A 21,181-nucleotide genomic window follows, 5' to 3' on the forward strand; every position below is an offset into this window, starting at 1 on the left:
GAATTGCAATTGAATGTGTGGTTTGAAGCAGTTTGCACTTCAATTTTAAGATGAGATTTAAGTTGGGTGGTCCTATTTAAATTACTCTTTCTTAACCAATTATTATGTTGATGAAATGGCTATTTTCAAGTGCCTCATCCCCATCAGCCAAGTATAAATTGTCATAAAAACAACCCTGACTTCTGCAGTCATTTCTTTTCCTTTTTCCTTTTTCCTTTTTCCTTTTTCCTTTTTCCTTTTTCCTTTTTCCTTTTTCCTTTTTCCTTTTTCCTTTTTCCTTTTTCCTTCCTTCCTTCCTTCCTTCCTTCCTTCCTTCCTTCCTTCCTTCCTTCCTTCCTTCCTTCCTTCCTTCCTTCTACTTTGTTGACTCCTAACTGCTTTGGGAGACTTATAAAAATACTTGTGGAGTTCTTTCCACTAGGAATCACATTTAATTCTATGTCTGTCATATTTTATCTGCTTTCTCGCTTTTCTTGTACCATCTATTTTATCACTTTGGGAATATTATGGCATTTTATGATTAAGCTAATCATTTTATCTCCTCTTATTGGAGTGTAAGCAGAAAAGCATATTACACACAACATAGCCTAGATGCTCAGAATTAAAACTATACATGCAGTCTTTGTTCCTACTGAACTATGTAGCTTAATTAGTGTTTTCCCAAATGAGCCTAACAACGTTTAGTCTGGAATTATATATTTAGTATCCTTTATATGGAAAGCAAAGAGGACCCTGTGTTGAATAAAATATATATTCTAGCTGGTATTATTTTTGCAAATGAAATTCTGAACCCGAGGATTTAAAAGGTAATTTACATGTTAATATCTTAATAAATGGTAACTATGTATTAACTATGGGTTGGTTAGAATAATCCATTCAAACAAAAAAGCCAAAGAAAAAAATATATCAAAGCGTAGACATATGTATCTGATATAAACACTGAATTTTAGCAGTTTAAAATGGAAAAAAGAATGATTTGTGATTCTGAAGTCTGCAAAGAAGTAATTGGCTTTCCTTGCCAGTTATCACAACTTTGATGAAAGATGCTTTGCTGAAATAAATCAGATTCGTGCACATTAAATGGTTTATGGATTCAGGCCGCCACAGCTCAAATACAGAGTAAGTTTAACAAGCTAACAGAGATAGGAGAAACCACCAATAATGAAAGAGGTATTGATTGGAGGAGAAAAGAAAATTCTGTTCAAAATATACTTGTTAACTAAATATAAAGTTGCCAACAAAAATCCTGAATGGGGAATAGAGGAAGTCTATCTGTAAGTCTAGACTTCACTATGATCATAAATTAAGGTGTCATAAAATGTATAGTGGATCCAGACTCTATACTTTATTTAACTGAACTACACTTGACCTAGTTACACACTCTGAGTGACTGGTGAAGTTGGGTGATTTTACTTGGATTTGGGGTCAGGATATTACACTCTTGTGAAGATGCCAAATATAAGGTGTAGTAAGTATCCTATTAATATCTACTATTGTTGTCATATGGCAACAAAAGGCATATGACTCAATCTCTTATAGATTATTCACAATTTAAAGTTTCTATCACAATACTGCTCTTCTGGGATATTATGAAATATTAAAACTCCACTGAGAAGGTGCCTTTTGCATTTACCATATGGCCCAAATGAATCATATATCAAAGGAATAATGAAAGGTTTGTGGAGTTTAAAAATTAAAATTGTTTAAAACGTTTTCTTAGAACTTTGATTTTTATGTATAAATCATATTTCTTATGTCAGTAGAAAATTGCATAGTTTTCTAACTAAGAAAGTTGTTGTGATTCAGGATGCCCTTTGATACATTAATTCAGTATAGTGTAGAGTTACATTTTGTGACAAAGTATAGAAAAGGGTCACTTTATCTTAAAATAGAAAGGATTGTAGATCAAGATTAACAATCAGAGGCACAAGAGTTAAGGCTGAATCAGGCGACCTTATTGCCAATATAGAGTTGGGTTTTTTCCTGCCTAAGTAAATACTAAGTAAATGACTTTTGATGCATATTTCCTATCTCCTATAATCTAAAATGATGCTTCTAAAAATGGACATCAGCAAACGGAATATCTATAAATAAAATTGTCTATATTATTGCTAAAAATAGTGGAATAACTCAATTATACCATCAAGGATAGAGTCATGTGTTGACTATGGAACAGATCATGAACTGCTTACGGGCAAGTTCTAGGATAAGCTAAATAAGTTCTAGGATAAGCTAAATAAAAAGATAGCTAGTCAGTTTACATGAGCATATACCAAATCTTTTTGAGGAGAGCATCAAAAAGTTGCTTTGAAATCCCAAGAGAACCAAAGAAATTATGGGATAGCAATAGCACTTAGATTTATATACCGCTTCACAGTGCTTTACAGTCCTCTCTAAGCAGAATCAGTCTCTTGCCCCCAACACTCTGGGTCCTCATTTTATCCACCTCAGAGGGATGGAAAGCTGAGTCAACCTTGAGCTGGTGAGATTTGAACTGCCGAACTGCAATGAGAATCGGCTGAAGTAGCCTGCAGTACTGCACTCTAACCAATGTACCACCTTGACTCTTAATCTTAAGAGATGATGATTTAAGAGGTTGTTAGGGATGAATGTAAAAATAAATTGCCAAGAATGAAGAAATGAAAGAAAGCAAAGTGGATGTCAGAACAAACCATGGAAATTGCCAAGAAGAAAAGAAGCCAAATCAAGAAATACAACTGTTGGAAGAGACAAGAAGCAGTATTACAATAACATCTGGAAAGACTTTGAAGATGGAGATGACATGGAATAACAAGGGAAGTCTTTTAAAATATATCTGAACTTTGAGGGTTCCAATCTTGGAATCTGTATGCTAAAGAATGCCAATGGACTGGTACAGTATCTGATTCGAAGCAGATCAACCTAAGATGAAAGGAGTATACTGAAATTCTGTACCACAAAGATGTCAACATCCAAGATACCTGAAAAGATATTACCTACTAAGAAGAAGTATCTAATTACCAAGTTGGAAGGCCATAGGAACAAATTGAAATAGTTTTCAAACAAATTGAAAATTCATAGAAATATGGAAAAATATGGCAAGAAGTTACCTCTTGAAAAAGGGACAACCATGACCTGGATGGCTGAGAATCTCCATATGGCAAGAAAAATTAGTGATGTTTCTAACTAAGCTACGTCACCAATGATTTGATGGCCAACAGACAGGAAAAACTCAATCTACATTCCAAAATAAGAAAGAGAGATTTAACAGAATGTATAAATTATTGAACCAGATCTTTAATGTCACATCCTAGCAAAATAATGCTTAGGTTAGAGTCCTACTTGTAAGAAGAGATGCCAGATGTTCCAGCTCGCTTTAGAATAGGCTGAGAAACATGAGACATTATTTCAGATGCAGGATGGATAATTGACAAAGCCAAAGAATATTAAAACTACAACAACCATTTGCTTAATTAAGTATTTAAAGGCCTTTTATATCAATCACATCAAGCTTAGAAAAATGGAATCCCCAGAATACCTTAACTGTCCCCATGAGAAACGATATACAGCAGTGGTGGGTCCGAACCAGTAGTGGTTTGGCAGCCTGGGTCGCTGGAACTGGCCTGCCACGCCCCCAAACCGGTTCTCCTGGCCATTGTTTTTTGGTTCTGCACATGTGCATAACAATTTAATCGCACTGTGCATTCAAGCAGGGCGCACACATGAGCGAATTGGCAGTAATGCAAGCGGGGCACACAAACGAGCAAATTGACAGTAGTGCCTGCCATAATCACCCCTAATATACAGGCCGAAAGCCACAACATGTACAGATAGACATGGCAAAACAGACTGATTTTGGGTTGACAAATGAGTCTAACAATAAAATAAAAGATAAAGGCAGCCTTGAGTCAAGCTTGATTCCTGATAAATGCAGAGACACAACTACACCTTCGTTTTTGGAGATAGTATAGCACTTGTTTGGCACTCTGGTCTGTCAGGACGGATTTCAACTTCTCAGTCTATGTTGTACCTCTGGTATTTGCTATTGGTCTTTTATCCACCCAATTTCTCCTGGCACTTGAAAAAGTTGGCATTCCTGCATTTCCTCCATGGGTCTAATGGTATTATAAAATGCTGTATTTATATTGATGTGCAGAAGAAGCTTTTGAAGTAAAGGCTCTTATACCGATTCATCATCTAGTATATTGGCTAAGAATGTTTGATTGCCTAAAGAACAAAGCAGCATTCCAATTTCTGTAAAGGAAGAGAAAGGTGTCATGTGAAATAGAATTGAAGTAATGTAGCTCAGTGGCTGAGAGAAAAGGACCCAAAGGAAAGGGAAGGAATGTGGGACGGCTGCTTGAGACAAACAACAGAGGAAACAAAATCTGAGCAAAAGATTTCTGAGAAAATTTACACAACTTAAGTAGTGGAAATTGCTAAAATTGATTAAGTCCTGACACAGCTTCTACATTCCTATCCCACTGTACACATTTTTTTTTTATTGCTTTATTAGCATGAATGTAAATACCTCAATAGTCAAGTTGTAGAGACAGAATATTAAAGATATCAAGAGAAGGATTCTTACTGCAATTCACTTGCAGGCTAGCACAGTTTACATATAGGAGTGAATTAAGAAAGGCTGCCTTCTATTCCATCAGGAAGTTGCCTGGCGAGCCATGGTGGCCCAGTGGTTAGATTGCAGTTACTTCTGCTGACTGTCAGCTGCCTGCAGTTTGGCAGATCGAATCTCACCAGGCTCAAGGTTGACTCAGCCTTCCATCCTTCCAAGGTCGGTAAAATGAGGACCCAGATAGTTGGGGGAAATATGCTTACTCTATAAACCGCTTAGAGAGGGCTGTAAAGCACTGTGAAGTGGTATATAAATCTTAATGCTGCTGCTGCTTTTGCTGCATGAGCAACTTTTTATTACCACTCTCAGCAGTATGTTTCTATCATGGCAGGTGATGACTATACCAGAGAATCTGTACAATCACAGTCTGCATATATATTGGAGAGTTTGGTTTAGGTTTGGTTATTTAATAAATATTATAAGCAATGAATCTGAGATACTTTTTTTTAACCAATACCTGAAATGACGCATTTCATACCATATATATGGTGTGTGTGTGTGTGTGTGTGTGTATGTATGTATGTGTGTGTGTGTATGTGTATGTATATATGTATGTATGTATGTATATATGTATATATGTATATATATATATCTTAATCATAGATAGATAGATAGATAGATAGATAGATAGATATAGAGATAGATAGAGATAGATAGATAGATAGATAGATAGATAGATAGATAGATAGATAGATAGAGATAGATAGATAGATAGATAGATAGATAGATAGATAGATAGATAGATAGATAGATAGATAGATAGATAGATATTACAACCCCCGGTATGCCCAAATAAAATCTAAATAGATACCTTTCACCCTGGCTGGCTGATAAGGAGTCGAGCTCTGTGGCTCAATGGTTAACACATCTGCCTTAGAGGCAATACAGCACAGGCTCGATTCCCAGTAAGGGTATGGCTAGCTGATGAGAGCTAAATAGCTTGAAATAGATCTATACTAGTCTCCCTTTATTTATTTATCAGCACAAATATATATATTTACCTTAATCAAATTGCCTCCTTGATTGGTCAAGAGAATATTCTAGCTTTGCAGTGTCTTCATATAGTATCATGTCAACATGTTAAAATTTTAGTGTCTGACCATTTCTCTCTATCTTCAAGCACAGCTTTGTTTTGCAGAACCAGGTAATTTAATTGGCACGTTTTTATTATAATGCCTTGACTTAGCTAGGAAAGAAAACTGTCAGTGCCTTTGAACTATCAACGGAGCTGCATTCTGCATCCTAAAATGGCTTATTATTGCAGATCTTAGTATGAAATATTTAGATGTTTCATAGTTGGCGATTCTTTTATATTCTATCTGGATTTGAGCAGGTGGAACACATGTGGTCTTTTTCAGGTCATATAAAACATGGTCTGTGAAAGTAAATATGCACAGATAGAAAGCTCAGAAAAAATAGCATTCACTACTTTTTTCTCCATCTGCAGGCAACATCTGTCTCTGACTTTCTTCAACATTCTATTTTTCTCTTTCCTTCATTTCCTCCTGACTTGGATAGATAAAAACCAAGTGTGAGAAGCTCTGGAATTAAAATACACGTACTGCTAAAACCATGGTGTACTTGTTTCTTTGGACTCAGCTACCTGATCTCAATCTCTTTGTGTTCTACGTGATTACTTGCATTTTTACAGTCGTGATAGCCACAGACTAGAATTGTGATTGCACATATGATGGGAAATATCGAAGTGTGAGAAACCACTGGAAGCGTCAAGTATCAATATCTTCAGTATTCCTGGAAGATAAATAGTTCCAGGAGCCAGTAGCTGCAGCTCTGGAAATTAGAAATAAAAGATGTACGGGTAGTCCACAACTTACCACCACAATTGAGCCTAAAATTTATGTTGTTAAGTGAGACATTTGTTAAACGAATTTTGCCCCAATGTACTACTTTTCTTGGCACAGTTGTGAATTAAGTGAATCACTATAGTTGATAAGTTAGTAACCCAGTTGTTAAATTAATCTGGCTTCCCAACTGACTTTGTGACCCTTAGTGACCTTTGAGAAGGTCACAAAAGGTGATCACATGACCTTGAGACACAGCAAGGGTCATAAATATGGACCAGATGCCAAACATCTGAATTTCGATCACAAGATCGTGGGGATGCTGCAAAGGCAAAATGATCATGTCACATATTTCAGCTCCGTTGTAACTTTGAACAGTCACTAAATGACCTGTGATAAGTCGAGGACTAACTGTACTTAAGTTCTGACTGACTGAAGATGACTGCAAGGAATATAAATCTTTCCATTCTCTATCATTCTAGCAGAACTGAAGAATCTTCTTGGATGAGAAGTGAAACATCTTCAAGGAAAAAACACGGAAGCCCAGTTGCCTTTTGAAAAAGCACCTTTGGGACAACCTAATTTTCACAATACTGTCAAATATCTATATATATTTACCTGTGTTGTATGCCAGAAGGATTACTATTATCCTTCTTATCTTCTTTACTACTTCCTCTTATTGGTATGAAGATGATGATGGTGACGACGATTCAGTTACTCTGCTTATACACTGAGAGCTTCTGCACAGGAGACAAATTTCTTATGTGTCTAATCACACTTGGCCAAATAAAGTAAGCTATGCTATGTTATGCTATGCTATGCTATGCTATGCTACTCTCGTCTCAATAAAGGAGATAATTTTACTACTGTCAATCATAAGCCATATATATGGATATTGTCCAATCCCAGCAGAATTATTCCTTAAATATACTTTTAAGAAAAACAGAATCCTTAAAGGGTATGATTCCAGAGGCAATCCTTTGCCTTTAGGATTGATGAAGATTACAATAAAAAAAATGCTGGGCCAATTCCTATTGGGCTGATGGATTTGTAACCAGTCAGCAATGAAGCGAATCCATATGGAGCAGATCTTCTGTCTGATCTGTTGCTGAAACTTGTCTCAATAAAGAGCAGATCTTCTGTCTGATCTGTTGCTGAGACTTGTCAAAATTTCATCAAAGCCTCCAAGGGTGGGTTGCTGCCGGCATTACTGCTGGTTCACAATCCCCGCGTGCGTGTGTGCTTTGCACGCTCATGCACAGAACAATTTACAGTGAATTGCACATACAGTCAAAATGGTGGCACCCAAGCGGCAGCGAGGGAACCAGTTCAGGGGCGTGTCAGGCCTGGGTCACTGCCAGTTCTGCGATCCAGACCTGAATTTCACTACCAGTTCAACCGAACCGGGCCGAACCGGCAGAAACCCACCTCTGAAATCCTCTAACCAGAAGCCATGACAGATGGAGAATAGTCTTCTCAAGATATGGTACTTTTACAAATATTTCCAAATGAAAATTGTCTAAAGAAAGTTCCCAAATAATCTAACAGGCACAACCAAACATAATTGGACTTTTTAAATATATCTTACTACAATTACTAACTCTATTTTATCTTGGAATTCTAATATGTTATTGTCTTAAAAATTAAACATGATTACAGGATTTAACTTCTTGCAATATATTTGTTACATGTAAAGTCAGTGGCAGGTTCTAGTATAAAATGTGCACTAACTAAATTTCATAGCACCAAATAATAAGAATATGGGTAAATTGAAGGGTTTCCAAACAACAATATGATCCCATATGGGTTTTGAACTGCCCTTTGAACTGCAGTTTAGTTACTCTTTGACTTGCGACTAAAAACAAATATTTATTGCTACTAATTTTCATTTTTTTGTGTTGGCTAGATTAACAAGTTGGAAAAACAATGGAGAGCATAGGTTCTTGCATGCTTTTAACTGGTTTATTATAGGAAGCATATTGTATATACTTTCTTTTATATAATGAAGCATTGTGTATGTTTCTTCTTTCCTTCACATTGCATCTGTTAACTGGAAAGCCACAGGATAGATTGCACATCTGTATATCATATGACCAGGAGGGACAAGAGAAAGGGGCTCAGAATGGAACAATCGGCAATATTCTGGCCACTATCCAACTGCCTCTTTTATTGAGAATTTTTTTTTAAATGTCCATTTTCTCTCTCTTTTTTAGTTATTGTTCTGATGGGCTGGCAGATCAAAAAATGTACATATAGACAAAAGTCTGAGGCTCCTTCACATAAGTTCCTTCAAACATTTCTTCTGGTGGGGTTTGTAAAAAATAAAGAACAGAAGTTAAGTTTTTTTTCATCCCACAAATACAGGTAGTCCTTGACTTATGACCACAATGGAGGCCAAAATTTATGTTGTTAAGTGAGAATTTGTTAACAGAGTTTTGTCTCATTTTACGATATTTCTTGCCACAGTTGTTTAGTGAATCACTGCAGTTGCTAACTTTGTAACCCAGTTGTTAAGTGAATCTGCCTTCCCCGTTGACTTTGCTTGCCAAAAGGGCACAAAGGGGAAATCATATGATCCTGGGATGCTACAATGGTGATAAATATGAGTCAGTTGACCAGTGTCTTAATTTTGATCAAGTGATCATGAGGATACTATAAAGGTTGTAACTGTGAAAAATGGTCATGTCACTTTTTTCAGTACTATTGTAACTTTTGAACAGTCAGTAAATGAACTGTTGTAAGTTGAGAACTACCAGTATTCACCTCACTTCACAAACAATGCATCTGAATGGCACCAATGCAATCTGCAAAAAGTACTGTCCCAGAGACGGTATTCAGAAGGTTCTGACCAGTTCTGGAGAACAGGTAGGGAAAATTTTGAGTAGTTCAGACAACTGGTAAATACCACTTCTGACTGGCCCCAACCCCATCTATTCTTTGCTTCCCGAGTCTCAGCTGATCAGGAGGAAATGGGGATTTTGCAGTAACCTTCCCCCGGAGGGAGGAGAGAACAGAGATTTTACAGTATTCTTTCCCCAGGAGTGGGAGGGAATGGAGATTTTTAAGTATCTTTCTCCTGGAGTGGGGAGGGAATGGAGATTTTACAGTATCCCTCCCTTGCCACGCACACCAGGCCATTATCTATCATGACTGTTCTTTAAAGTTTAGGGCAAATGTCTTAACCAACCGAATACTTTTCAGATAGTGTATGCGGGACTATAATTCTCATCTTTAAAAGGTATCTTTTTATATGGACGTTCCCTGGCTTTCAACTCTCCCAATTTATTTTAATGGATTGTTTTTCCTCTGGCTTTCACTGTGAAATGTTTTTCGGGTTTAGGATTTGAAAAACCACAGAGAATGAGAATTGAGAAATAATTAGAAGAGGTATAAAATGCTTTAAATAAACAAACTCTAGTGTGGCCATGATGCCTGGAGATTATTTATTCATTCAAAATATTTTTCAACTACTTGTCTAATTACAAAGTACCCAACATTAAAAAAACAAGATAATTAAAAATGAAATTAAATATACAACCAATATTTCAGCCAACAACCAATCATAAGCATGAGCTTAATAAACTTCGGGTGATAAAATAGTCCATAAAACACGAGCAGCTACCCTAAAGACCCATCCTTCTGCAGATATCAGCCTGGTTTTCATAACCAGTGGAAACACAGAAGGCAGCATCTCTATCTAGTTATTTTTACAGCCCAGGCATGCTGATTGGGGAATTCTGGGAGTTGAAGTATATACATCATAAATTGACAAAGTTAAAAACACTGATCTAGAGCACTGGTGTCAAACTCGATCGCGTCACGAGCTGGACTGTGATGTATCGTGACATTTTTTGCCTTTGCGGAGCTGGGCAGGTGTGGCCTGTGCATGATGTATCCTGGCCAGTGGGCTGCCAATTTGACAAAGGGTACACAGAGGGTACACAGAGGGTACCCACTAGAGGGTACACAGTGAAGAAGTTTGTGATAGTTTAATGTAGAGATTGAACACAGAGGCTTCTTCATGAAAACGTTCTATAGTTAGAATATTCTTCCCCATATAGTGTATGTACAGGTAGTCCTCAACTTACTACCATAATTGAGCCCAGAATTACAAAGTTGTGACAGTCATTAAGTGGGTTACCACATGACTGTGAGTGATTTTACAACCCATTTTGAAGCAATCATTAAGCAAATGTCACAGCTGTTAAGCAAATGCCACAGCCATTTAACAAACCTGTTTTTCCCATTCCGCAAAATGTGGTCATGTGACTACAGGACACTGCAAATGTCTGTATATGGAAGCAAAACTACCAAATACCCATAATGTGAATCATTTGACTATGAGCCATGTTTGTGTGTGATCACTGTATCTTTGAAATTGGGTTGTAAGTAGCCATGGGGAGGTCAGTCATAACGTTGAATGGTCATAAGCAACTGGTCATTAAACAAGAACTACTTGTACCTACTTTTTTTAATGGAAATAAATGCTCCCTCTGTGTTCATTATGAATGGGCATCTAATGCATTTTTAAAATGGCCATCGTTTGCATGCCATCAAAGAGATGAAGTTTTCAGCCACATGCAAAATGGCAAATATGCCTTCATCAGGTTGCCCTGATGATCCGATTACACAAATACTTCAAAAGACAAAAAGAAACTGCGGCTAAGTTGCAGTTTAGATTTGGTTCAAAGATTTATCAGGTGCAAAATTCACTCAAGACTTCAATGAATTTAAAGCAAAGTTTGTTCACTATGGTTACTTTCATCTCACAGTATGGCTTAACTATATTTCTTTTAAGAAGAAGCTTTAGGATAGATTGCAGATTTGGGAAGGAGAAAAATGCAAAAGATTTAAAAGTTAAAACTGCACCTTTCATTTCTAAACTTTTCTAGAGGAAGTTTGAATTCCCAGGTACAAAACAAATTTAGTTACTGTATTTTTCAGAGTATAAGACACACCTTTTTTCCTCAAAAAAGAGGCTGAAAATCTGGGTGCGTCTTATACATCAAATACAGCTTTTTGTTTTGCTTCCTGAAGCCCCACCCCTTTCACAAAAATGGCCATGCATACCCTTAGGGAGGCTTTCAGAGAGCTCCTGGGGGCTGGGTAGGGCAGAAATTAGCAAAAAAAAATGGGCTGTTTTTTGCCCCCCGCCCCCGTCCCCAGGAGCACTCTAGAGGCCCCCATAAGGCTATGCATGCAATTTTGCCAAAAAATAGGCCGTTTTTTGCTTGTTTTTGGCCTTCCCACCCCGCAGGAACACTCTGAAAGCCCCCCCCCCCAAGGCTATTTTATTTGGAAAAAAAACGGGCCATTTTTGGGAGGCTTGCAGAGTGCAAAAACTTTTTTTTCCCTTTCGTAAAGCTCTTTAGTTAGAGTGATTGATGAGAATTAGATTCATCAAGTGCTGTGCCAGCAGAATCAAATCTTAGGTGCTGCCGATTGTCCGTGATTTCCTTCTCCAGCACATGGATAAATACACCTGGAAACATCTACCTACCTACTCTCTCTCTCCCTCCCTCCATCTACCTACCTACCTACTCTCTCTCTTTACCTACCTATCTAGTGTATTTCTCTTTCTCTCCCTCCCTCCATCTACCTACCTACCTACTCTCTCTCCCTACCTACCGTATTTCTCTCTCTCCCCCTCTACCTACCTACCTACCTACCTACCTACCCACTCTCTCTCTCCCTACCTATCTACTGTATTTCTCTCTCTCCCACTCCCTCCCTCCCCCCTAGTCTCTCTCCCTATCTACTGTATTTCTCTCTCCCTCTCCATCTACCTACTTACCTACTCTCTCTCCCCCTACCTATCCACTGTATTTCTATCTCCCTCTATTTCTCTCTATCCCTCTACCTACCTACCTACACACACACTCTCTCTCCCTACCTACCTACTGTATTTTTCTATTTCTCCATCTCTCTCTCTCTAGCTCTTTATCTACCTACCTACTTAACTACTCTCTCTCTCCCTACCTACCTACTGTATTTCTTTCTCTTTCTCCCCCTCTCTATCCCTCTATCTATCTACCTACCTACTTTTTTTTTAATTTGCCTCTTCAAAACCTTGGTGCGTCTTATATTCCGGTGCATCTTATACTCTGAAAAATATGGTAAATGAAATATAGTAGACTTTTTTTTGGTTCTGTAGAATATATCGACTTTCTGTTATGCTAACTGTGGACCACACAGCAATGATCTGCTAATGAAGTAGTGCTTATTCTGTGTCACTGATTCACGTTCACTTATGAGACCCAACATAGTTGGCATATATTTTGTATTTATTTGTACATTATGCAGTATGCATTTCCAATCTTCTCAAAGGAAATGCATAAAACATTAGGCATGTATTGCCTATCAAACGGTAGTCAACCTCTGATGAGGTACTGTCATCCTTATTTTTACAGAAACATTTCAATTTTATTTTAGAGGACATACCGTTGTTTTTAATCATATGAAGACATGTTACCACCTGACTCCTAATTTTAAACAATCCTGTTTTCTGTAAAAAGCATACAGCAATGTATATTTGATCTCATTTCAATCTTCCACAGCTCTGAACCTATTTCTATGCAGACACAAAGCGCCTGCTTATGCAATCAAAAAGAGATGATCTTATCTCAGGGAGAGAAAAGAATTTTGATTCAAACAAAGTATCTAACATGTTGTAACTTCAAGAATATTCCTTAACTTTGACAGAGGTCCTGATTGAAATGGATTGTTTTCCTAGATGCTTGGGTTTTGGACAATTTTTCTGAATGTTTCCAAAATGCTGAGTTTTGTTATAGGTTCAAAGTTCTCACTCAATTCTTCAACTTTTGAGATTATTCTTTGTTGAAAGGATATTGCTTAGGAGTCTGGGATGAAAAAGTTAAGAAATGTTTTTCTTTATGCTAAATAAAACATTTTTATTTCCTATCCACATTAACCAGATTTGCCAACTGAAATGCAGCCACATAAAAACAATAATATAATAGTTGTTATTCCTAGAAAAACTTCAGTGTAAAAATCTTGTTAGCCTTTTACTGGAAATGGTACATTTCTAGAATCAAGCTCCAATACTGGAAGTTTTTAAGATGTTGGATAGCAATTTGTCTGAAGTGGTGTAGAGTTTCCTGCCTAAGCAGGGGGTTGGACTAGAAGACCTCCAATGTCCCTTCCAACTGTGTTATTCTATATTCTAAACATAATTGGCTTTTTAATGAATTGCCCAAAAGGAAGCAAAGCACGGAGTAGATGGAAGGAACAACTAACTATACATGCTGATCTTTGGTTTCCATTCTCATTCTTTTTCAAAACCTACCCTTCCACCCCTCTTTTTTTCAAATGGAAAAAGTGCATTGCCTTCTTCCCAAATTGGTTTGGTGGAAGAGGAAGAAATAATTAATGAGGAGAAAGATGAGCAGTGCAATATTACAAGAAACAGCATTAACGAGGGAACTGAAGACCTAACCTCTTTCTCTGAAAGTCTTAAAGCAACCTCTGCTCCATTTGCATAAAATGGTCCCAGATTTCAGAGGAACTGTTGGCCATCTCAGCTCTTGAGTTAGGAGGAAGCTATCATATATTACTACAAGACAATTAATTCACTAAATTGGTTTGTGACTCTCTGAGACTTCTTGCCAAGTTTTGCAGATATCGGCCTGTCAGCTCTCCAAGCCAGATAAAGTCTGTGACTGTAAATCGTCCCCTGAAAGACTTTGCTGGATGTGAATGAGTAGAATTCACAGTAAATTAAAAAAAGGGTTTTTTGTTGGGACAAGGAGTTTGCTTCAGGCTCTTGAGAAGCCGCAGTAAGAACACTTTTACCCTAAAGCTGCATACATCTAATATTTGGCCTTTGGAGCTGAAAATGAAATAGATTACTAATAGCCCTGTCATTTATCAGGAAACAAAGTAATCTAGTTTCCCAATCCTAATGGCAAAATTGGACTCTGGGAGGAAAGAGAATAAAAGGGGAAGAGAAATGACACGTGTGTGTGTGGGGGGGGGGTTATTGTAGAGGTATGCAAGTAACAGGAATCTTCTATCAGACAACATAAGATTCTTGGTACCAAAAAAACTATGCATTATTCCAATGAATTACATGAAGAATGTGAAATTACTATGTTAGAAAAAAAGAAAAAGAAACCTGTTAGTCTTTCTTTCCTGTGGTTTATTTTTTTAACATTTTCCTTTTTTTATAGTCAACTGAAATCCTCACACAAGATTTTTTGGTCAAATTCAGAGCTGGTTCTACTGAAATCAATGAAGTTTAAATCAGACATGATTAATTGAAGTCAGAGTAATTTCAATAAGGCTACTTAAAGACTACATTGACTTATACGTCACATTATAATTTATTGAATAAACCAAAATTGGCTTGGTTCCCACAATATGCTAAGCCACTTTACAAATAATGCATTCCCATATTGGGTAAGGGAAAAAAAACCCTAACTAACCAACCAATCACAGGCTTTATGACAAGGTCTGAACTAAAGTTAAACTAAAGTTAAACTAGTTTTTAACTTTAGTTTTTTAAAGTTAAACTACATTTTAGGGTTGTTTTTTTTAGTTAAAACTACATTTAATTAAAACTGAATTGTTTTAACGGGTCAAAACTGGTTTTGTGTGAAAAGAAAAATTCAGGTCTTCTATATAGTATCATAGAATCACAGGTCAGGAAGAGACCTGGGAGGTCTTCTAGTGGCCTTTCTTGCCACAGTTGTTAAGTGAATCACAGCAGTTCTTCAGTTAATAACACGGTTGTTCAGTGAAACTGGCTTCTCCATTCACTTTGCTTGCTAGAAGGTCACAAAAGGTGATCACATGACCCCGGGGCCCTGCAATTGAGTCAGCTGCCAAGTGTTTGGATTTTAATCATGTGACCATGAGGACGTTACAACAGTCATAGGCATGAAAAAAATGGTCATGACACTTCTTTTCAATGCCATTGCAACTTTGAACCATCACTAAACGAATTGTTGTAAGTTAAGGACTACCCGCATCCAGGTGTGCTACATAGCTGGAAAGGAAGAGCTGAAATCTAAGCGCCTCAATTCAGGCATTGTTTTGCCAATACTAATCTATTTTGACCTGTCACTATTTTCTGGGTGCACCTCATCCACCCCCAAATTTTTTTTCGTTTTTCAGGGTTTGTTTTAGATGAGCATATTACAGACTCAAAGGACTGCTTCTGGCTAAGAATGCTTAACTATGCTAAGATCTCAGAATTTGGGCACACAAGATTGTTCCTGCTCCCATGAAATCTAAGAGTTAAAGCCTTCTCTGACATTTTATGGATATGTGCAGATTCTTCGGCAGAGTGGAGCCTGACTATCTCAGCTTGGAATCCCATGCATATTTATCTATCTTACTCAGTTCAATATAAATTACTTTTGAGTGCTAAGAGAATGCTGTTGCAAACAATGTTTACTTCTGAAGTGATTACTCCTTGGGAAAAAAAGTCATTTACACTGCCCTCTCTTGTTTTCTTAATTGCCTTGACTTATTAAAGACCAAACCATGAAATCCTCACGCTCAATGGATGATTACCGATCAGGTAAGGATAAACATTTAACTAATTTACTAAAAAAAAGTAGTAGCAAGAGTTTGCGATGCTGAATCCGAACCAAAAAAAAAAAGTTCATTGTAAGAGTTAAAGGTAGGGCTGTAGTACCTTTTGAAAGAGGAGCTGCAGAAGGCCCTAGCGTTTATCTGAGATTGGTCTGCTTAACCATTAAAGTAGATGCATCATTTTCTAGGCTCATGCAAGTGCTATAGAAAAAGTTTCCATTCATCTCTGCTCATGTGGGGAGGAAAAATCAAGTGTCCATGCATCCATGTACAAGTAGAAGCGACAAGGAACAGCTTCCGAAGCAGCCTCACCAGCTGTTAAAAGGTGAGACTGCTTTAATGATTCAAAAGGAAGTGTTCCCACCAGACCAAAGAGAAAAATATTTACAAAAACCTTTTGGAGTTATACCTTATCAACCAGAATAAGGGGGTGGGGAGCCACTGCTGTGATTGGACTCCTATTTATTGGATGTTTAAATATATATTAGTGCAAGGCAGTGGTGGGTTTCAAATTTTTTTAGAACCTCTTCTGTAGGTGTGGCCTGCGTTGTGGGAGTGCCTTGCCGGCCATGTGACCAGGTGGGAGTGGCTTGGCAGTCATGTGACTGGGTGGGCCAACTTGTAAAATATGGTGAAGCTCACTTAATAAATAAAACTCTGGCATTTGAAGCACGCAAGTCTTAAAGCTGTCAAGTTACAAGACCCTTACACCCCTAACCCTTTAGAAAAACCCCTCAGGGGTGTTCAAACTTGACAGCTTTAAGACTTGTGGACTTCAACTCCCAGAATTCCTCCTCTCGCTCTTCATCTTGATGATGTGCAGATGGGCAGGGGGAGGGAGCTGGAACCAGTTCTAAATGGCACTGTAGATTTGTGGAACCTCTTCTATAGAAGAGGTTAGAACTGGCAGGAACCCACCCCTGGTGCAAGGCAAAGAAATATTGTGCTTCTTTTCACAATTCTCATTCAATGTGATGAAAAAGAAGTTGCTTTAGACTTTTGAGAAGATAAATTGAGATTATTTTTCATAAAGGGTACGTGGTATTCTTGCACCGATTTAATTACAAGGTAGTCCCCCAAAAAGTGTGCAACTATCCTGCCTTCACTGTACCGTTCTCTCTCCAGTGGGCTGAAACCTGTTGGCTTCCCACTTCAATTAAATCCCAGGGGAAGATATTGGTGAGGTCTCCTTGCATTTAGCTTTTTAGGAGCAATTTTGCAGTCACTGCTACGAAGAGGTCCTGATTTTGGGAAAGGGCTGGAGAATTCCTCTTTCCTCTGGAGAAATCATTTACCAGATTTCTCTAATTACTTTTTTGGGCAGAAAATTAGATAGATGGATGGATGGATGGATGGATGGTTGACAATTTTCTTGTTATCTAAGGAGGGAAATAACTCTTGCATGAGAAATCTCAGGGGAAAAACATACATAGCTATAACCTTACTTTTCTGATGATTTTCAAACAAAGGACATGGAAAACGAGAGAAAAACAAGAAGGTGAAGGATGCCTACATGATTCCTACTGAAGCAGCTGTCATATTTCCTTTTAAATGCTCCATACAGGAATCTTTCATGTTCATGCGATGTGCTCCAACAGACAGAAAAACCACATCTATGAATTTAAACAATAGTAGCACTTCTTCTCATTTTTAGCATTAGCACACTTTTGCTGACAACCTAGCTGGAAATGAAAAAGTGCTAAGGCGTTGTAAATGGGAGCTCATTGCTAAAACAAACAAAACACTAATCCAAAGACATCATCATAAGCCTAGGATGTGTCCATGCCCCCTCTATTGGGTGAGGCAGTGCCAAAGGCAAAGTATTCTCAGCAGGGATTTTAAAAGTTAGCCTGGAAAGCCAAGAGTGAGGTGAATGTCTTTGTATATCCAGAAATAGACTGCCAGCTAATGTTTGAGAGAACAATTCCCACCAGAACCTACATGCAATCAAGATAACACCCCCCCAAAAAACCCCAAGTGTAGGGCATGTAGTATGTTGAGTTTCACATTTCATAATAACTATAGCAAAATTTTATTAACAAAGGATATATTTAAAAAAGGGAATCTGTGTCTTTGTCAGTTACATTTATGTAAAGATCCATCTTCTTTGTGAAATAAGAGAGTTGATCCCCCCTCCCCCCCAAGTGTTCCCGAAGATTAATTAAGGACAGCAAACTCTAGGGAATGTCATTTCATCTCTTCTTAAATCTGGCTTGCATCAAGCAAAGCTCTCTCATAATGTTAGCATACTGTTAAAGCCTATTTTCTTTTCACTCCCTTCTATCCACCAAAAGAGCATAGTTGTGTTCCCATCATAAATTCCTGGGATATGAAAAAACATACAACTACTGGAGATCTAGGCCTTTCTATGATTTATATTTTTATAGACTGTGTTTTAACAAAATCCCTACAAAAATCATGACTAGCGAGACAAGAATCTATTCACTTCAGAAACATTTCTAGCTTAGGAATTATAATTTAAATCCTTTTTGACATATTGTTCTCTTTACCTTGAAAAATATCATTTAGCTCATTCTTTTCCAAGCCTTTCCTTTTTCACAATTCAGTGGTGGACCGCCTACAATAATTCACTCAAAAATATTGATGAAGTTGTTCTTGGTATAAGTAATTAACATTTAGGGACATCCTGACAAATCATACTGCAATATATTTACTGATTCCCTCAAAGTCCTCTAATGAATATTCACCAAGACATTTTCCATCATCCTGAGAAATTCCAATCTACAGTTCCTGTGACTCAAAAGAATAATGAATGAACTTCACATACAACTCCTCTAAAGCACTTTGGATGTTCCAGTGATGGCATTTCCTCACAATCACATAAAAATAAACCAGCCCGTGTTTTTTCAAGTTAAATAAACTAGAATCCTAGAATATATATATACACACACACACACACATATATATATACATATACATACATACATACATACATACACACACACACACACACACACACACACACACACACACACTTTGCTACAGCTGACAACAATTTAACAAGATCTTATGGCCTTTATCTAAGGTGAATTAGTTACTGCAAGACATACAAGAAATTTCCAAAGCAGACTTAGCAGTCAAGACATGAACTGGAAAACTTGTCCTCGTCCAACTGTCATCTCCTCCTTGACTTAAAGGAGGGAGTGACACCCAGAAGAAACTTCCACAGGCAGACAGCATTTGGAACACAGAGAAAGCAACATTTTTTTAAAAGAGAGATTGTCATTACTCAAGAAACATAAAACATAAAATCAAATATTAATGCTGCAACATTTAAACTGAAATGAACATTAGCAATTAGATGATTTGATGCAAAGGTTTTTTTTTAAAAAAAAGATGAATGAATGTCATAGCTTCACACACACCCCACCCCTACCCCCCCCCCACCCCACCCCCACGGCCCATCCCTTTCCTGGGCATTATTGATCTGGCTTTTCTCACTGAAGTGGGGGGGGGGAAGCAGGCTCTTGCAGTCAAACTGAGAAGTGGTGGCAGTGGCTACTGCATTTGTTTAAGCAACTGTTCCTCACATCTTGGAACAGAAACATTTCAGCCTGCAGAGAGGCAGGGATGTTCCTTTTGCAATTATCACCTTTGCAGAAATACATTCCATAAAACAAATGCAAAGCACCTCACTCGATCCCTGCATGCCATTTGTTCCTCTGCTACACCGAAGCAAGGGGATACAGCCCATGGCAGAAAGCACCAATGCTTACTGACAAGAGAAGGGCTCTCTCATACACCCAAGACTGTTTGCCTTAAAAGAAAGAAATGTGTGTGCATGTGTGTGTGTAGGGGAGGGGGTTAGAGATATTTGGCTTACCTTATTTTCTCCATCTCTGCCGCAGAGGCCTATAAGAAATCAAAGAAGGAGCAAGTGAATGGCAAAGGGAGCGCAGCGTTCCGGGGGCAGATTAATGCATAGTTCAGGCTATATACCCCAAAGACTTGCTGCTGGCCAGTGATTCCCAAGCCCACTGCAAACCGAGGCTAGGTCTTGGGGTGAGCATTAACACGAACACACACATACACGCACGCACGCGCGCGCACACACACACACACACACACACACAAACACATACAAGGGCTGAGAGGCTGAAACTCCAGCAGAACGCAGCAGGCTGCAGGAAAGACGCTGGGGCACCCAGGAGGCCTGAGCAAGCATGGGATGACTCAATGTGGAGCGCCGAGGAGAGGCAGGAAGAGAGGGAAACGGGCTGCCAGTAACAGGTTACTGTGCCGCTCGGATGCCAGGAGAGAGAAACTTGAAATCGCTGGGGCAGAGCCGAGGACCAGCGGCAGCAGCGGGAGGGGGAGGAGGAGGAGAAAGGGAAGGACGGAGGGAGGGACGCGGTAGAGCGATTTGAGGCTCCCGGCTGGAACCATCCAACGGTTTTAAGCTTCGCTTGGAAACCGGAGATGTTTGGCACGGGCTCCGCGGGCGCGGGTGCGCGTGTCTTTTCCTCGTCACGTTTTCAAAGATCTCGACAGATGGGAGTGCGCATAAGCCTTGAAAGTCGGGCGGGGAGTTTCAGTGATCAAAGGTTTCCCCCCCCCCCCAATCCTCCTCCAAGCCCTCCCCCCAGCTGTCCACCCCCGTAATTCAGTGCCTTTAAAATTAACAGCTCTCTGCATCTCTTTCTACACGCTCCTCTCTCTCTCTCTCTCCTTCTTCTTCTCCCTCTCTACCGCTTTCCTTTCCTCTTGCAGCAGCGGTACCGCGCTGCACCAGCCGTCTCCCCGCCAGAGCTCGGATCACACACCTCGGGGAAAGTTTCAGGGCGAGCCGTTAGCCTGAGCCTCCCCCTCTCCTTCTTCTTCCTCTTCTCCGGCTTGCAGCCCACGGACATGGCCAGGAGGAAGCCTCTCTTCACCCACCGGTTCCGCCCGTTCCCCGCAGAGCCGGGGAGGAGAGAGAGCGCCAGGCACACGCAACCCTTTCGCTTCATATTTCGCATCCGGCAGCTGCCGGGCTCTCTGCTTCCCGCAGCCTGCTCCTAACCTGCCGCTTTCCAGGTGTGCTGGACCAGAACTCCCAACAGCCCCGACCGGCGCAGGCCACGCTCGGCCGGGGATGATGGGAGATGTAGTCCGGGACGCCGGGAAGGCGCCGGGTTGTGGCGGTGTACGGAACCGGGACCTCGCGATTAACCCGTTGCTTCCCGGTGAAGCCGTGGATAGAGCGAGG

General features: G+C 39.1%; 1 protein-coding gene across 6 annotated transcripts in view; it reads right to left on the reverse strand.

Moving 5' to 3' along the window:
• Positions 1–20,966, reverse strand: part of BEGAIN (brain enriched guanylate kinase associated) — a 163,509-nt gene extending 142,543 nt beyond the window's left edge. For 4 of the 6 annotated variants that reach the window (XM_087726414.1, XM_087726405.1, XM_087726399.1 and 1 more), the window contains exons 1-2: positions 20,757–20,966; positions 19,817–19,845 (exon numbers count right to left, since the gene is read on the reverse strand). In XM_087726414.1, coding sequence (XP_087582540.1) covers positions 19,817–19,845; positions 20,757–20,951 — 224 coding nt within the window. In that variant the 5' untranslated portion in view covers positions 20,952–20,966. Of the gene's footprint in view, positions 1–19,816; positions 19,846–19,932; positions 20,398–20,756 lie in introns of those variants that run through there. The other 2 variants (XM_087726429.1, XM_087726422.1) reach the window with 1 other exon arrangement.
• Positions 20,967–21,181: the final 215 nt, after the last annotated feature.

The sequence above is a fragment of the Thamnophis sirtalis genome, unplaced genomic scaffold (genome assembly GCF_051295495.1).
Source record: "Thamnophis sirtalis isolate CommonGarterSnake01/CBP01778 unplaced genomic scaffold, rThaSir2_p1.2 scaffold_1, whole genome shotgun sequence".
NCBI classification, from domain to species: domain Eukaryota; kingdom Metazoa; phylum Chordata; class Lepidosauria; order Squamata; family Natricidae; genus Thamnophis; species Thamnophis sirtalis.